Source organism: Mesitornis unicolor, unplaced genomic scaffold, assembly GCF_000695765.1.
Source record: "Mesitornis unicolor isolate BGI_N332 unplaced genomic scaffold, ASM69576v1 scaffold32565, whole genome shotgun sequence".
NCBI classification, from domain to species: Eukaryota; Metazoa; Chordata; class Aves; order Mesitornithiformes; family Mesitornithidae; genus Mesitornis; species Mesitornis unicolor.
In genome coordinates this window covers 31,872-33,236 of record NW_010188153.1, presented here as the reverse complement: position 1 = coordinate 33,236, position 1,365 = coordinate 31,872, and the positions used below count along the sequence as shown (strand labels likewise).

At 47.3% G+C, this 1,365-nt stretch overlaps 1 protein-coding gene across 1 annotated transcript in view; it reads right to left on the bottom strand.

Moving 5' to 3' along the window:
* The window catches only part of DENND2A (DENN/MADD domain containing 2A), a 35,217-nt gene that overhangs the window by 26,271 nt on the left and 7,581 nt on the right, over positions 1–1,365 (bottom strand). The window contains exon 4 of the mRNA XM_010185674.1: positions 1,127–1,248. Within this exon, the coding sequence (XP_010183976.1) occupies positions 1,127–1,248 (122 nt within the window). The remainder of the gene's footprint in view (positions 1–1,126; positions 1,249–1,365) is intronic.

Below are 1,365 nucleotides of genomic sequence, written 5' to 3'. Positions count from 1 at the left end.
GCATTCCTGTGTAGCACTGCAGCCCCCTTCTGACAGCACCGGTGGGAAATCAGGGTGCACTGGTGAATGCAAAGCTCTCTGAGGGAAATCAACTTCATCCCAACAGTCTTATATAGACCCTTGCTGCTCTAGAGCTAACAAGCAACAAGGAGAATGGATTGAGAACCACAGAACAATTTTCACTTTTAGGTGTTGAATTATCCAAAGAAACCTCAGTTGCTTATTAAGCTGGCTGGAAAAAAGGACCATGTCAAGAAACGCTGCATGACAAACTTCTGAAAATGTGGGTAACACCTCTAATAATAGCTGCAACTTGGAGAGCATGGGAAAACCCATGGTCAGGAAAACCGTGTTTAGATCTCTGCTATCCGCTCTGAACTCAGTTGTTGACAAGATGACTTCTGCTGTCACATAGCCCCTGATGTTCCAGGCTTGGACTGTCTAAACAGACAACAGGAACCGACCAAAACATATCAGGAAGCTGAGATCAGGGCTGTTCTTGGTAAATCCTGAGCTCTGAGCAAGAGGTGGAGACCAGCATTTTACCTCTTCTTTTGGTTTAACTGTCAAGGAGGAAAACAGCACCAAGGTGTGAGCTGTGCTGCTGGTGGGGACACTCTTGTAGCACTGGCCTCCTAACCAGGGGACTGGTGTTGCATTGGTTACCAGCAGCCAGTCTCACCAAGGAGAGAGCACAAGAGGCACCCTGAGGGAGGGGGCTGCAGAGGCACCTTGGCATCAGCACAGGCAGACTGTGTACTGTCCACTGACACTGAGCCAAGACCACTGCAGGGCTTGACTACCCAAGCACTTAAATGCCCTCTTTGAGGGAAGACCTTTCTTGCACTGTAATAGCAAAAGATCTTCGTCCCTACCAGGGGAAGGCAGCCCTGCAGTGAAAAAATGTTAAAGCCAACAAACCATTTGTGTAAGGGAATGCTGTTTTTTTACCTTGCTAGAGGACAACAAATCCCCTCTTATCACACTGTACTCTGTGGTAAAAGACAAAAAGGAATAAACTGACATGATGAAAGTCATCAACAAAACCCAACCCTTTCCATACAGGACCTGGATTTAACCCAATAACTTTCTGGAGCAGGAGAGGTGGCCACTTGAATCAGAGTACCTTAGTGGGAGTCCCAGGTACAGAAGAGGTGGGGGATGCTGGGAAGGTCAGGACACATTTCTTCCCCAAACAGCGGCTGTTGGTCTCAATGTCTTCATAAGGGTTTTCCTTCGATGGTGGATCTGCAGCAAAAAGCCAAAAACAAGAGACTGTAAGTGCAGAAAATCCTTGAGGTTTGCCATAAAAATCTGTTTGGGGATCTGCTGGCCTTCTCCCACCTCCCACATCAGACATAAAGA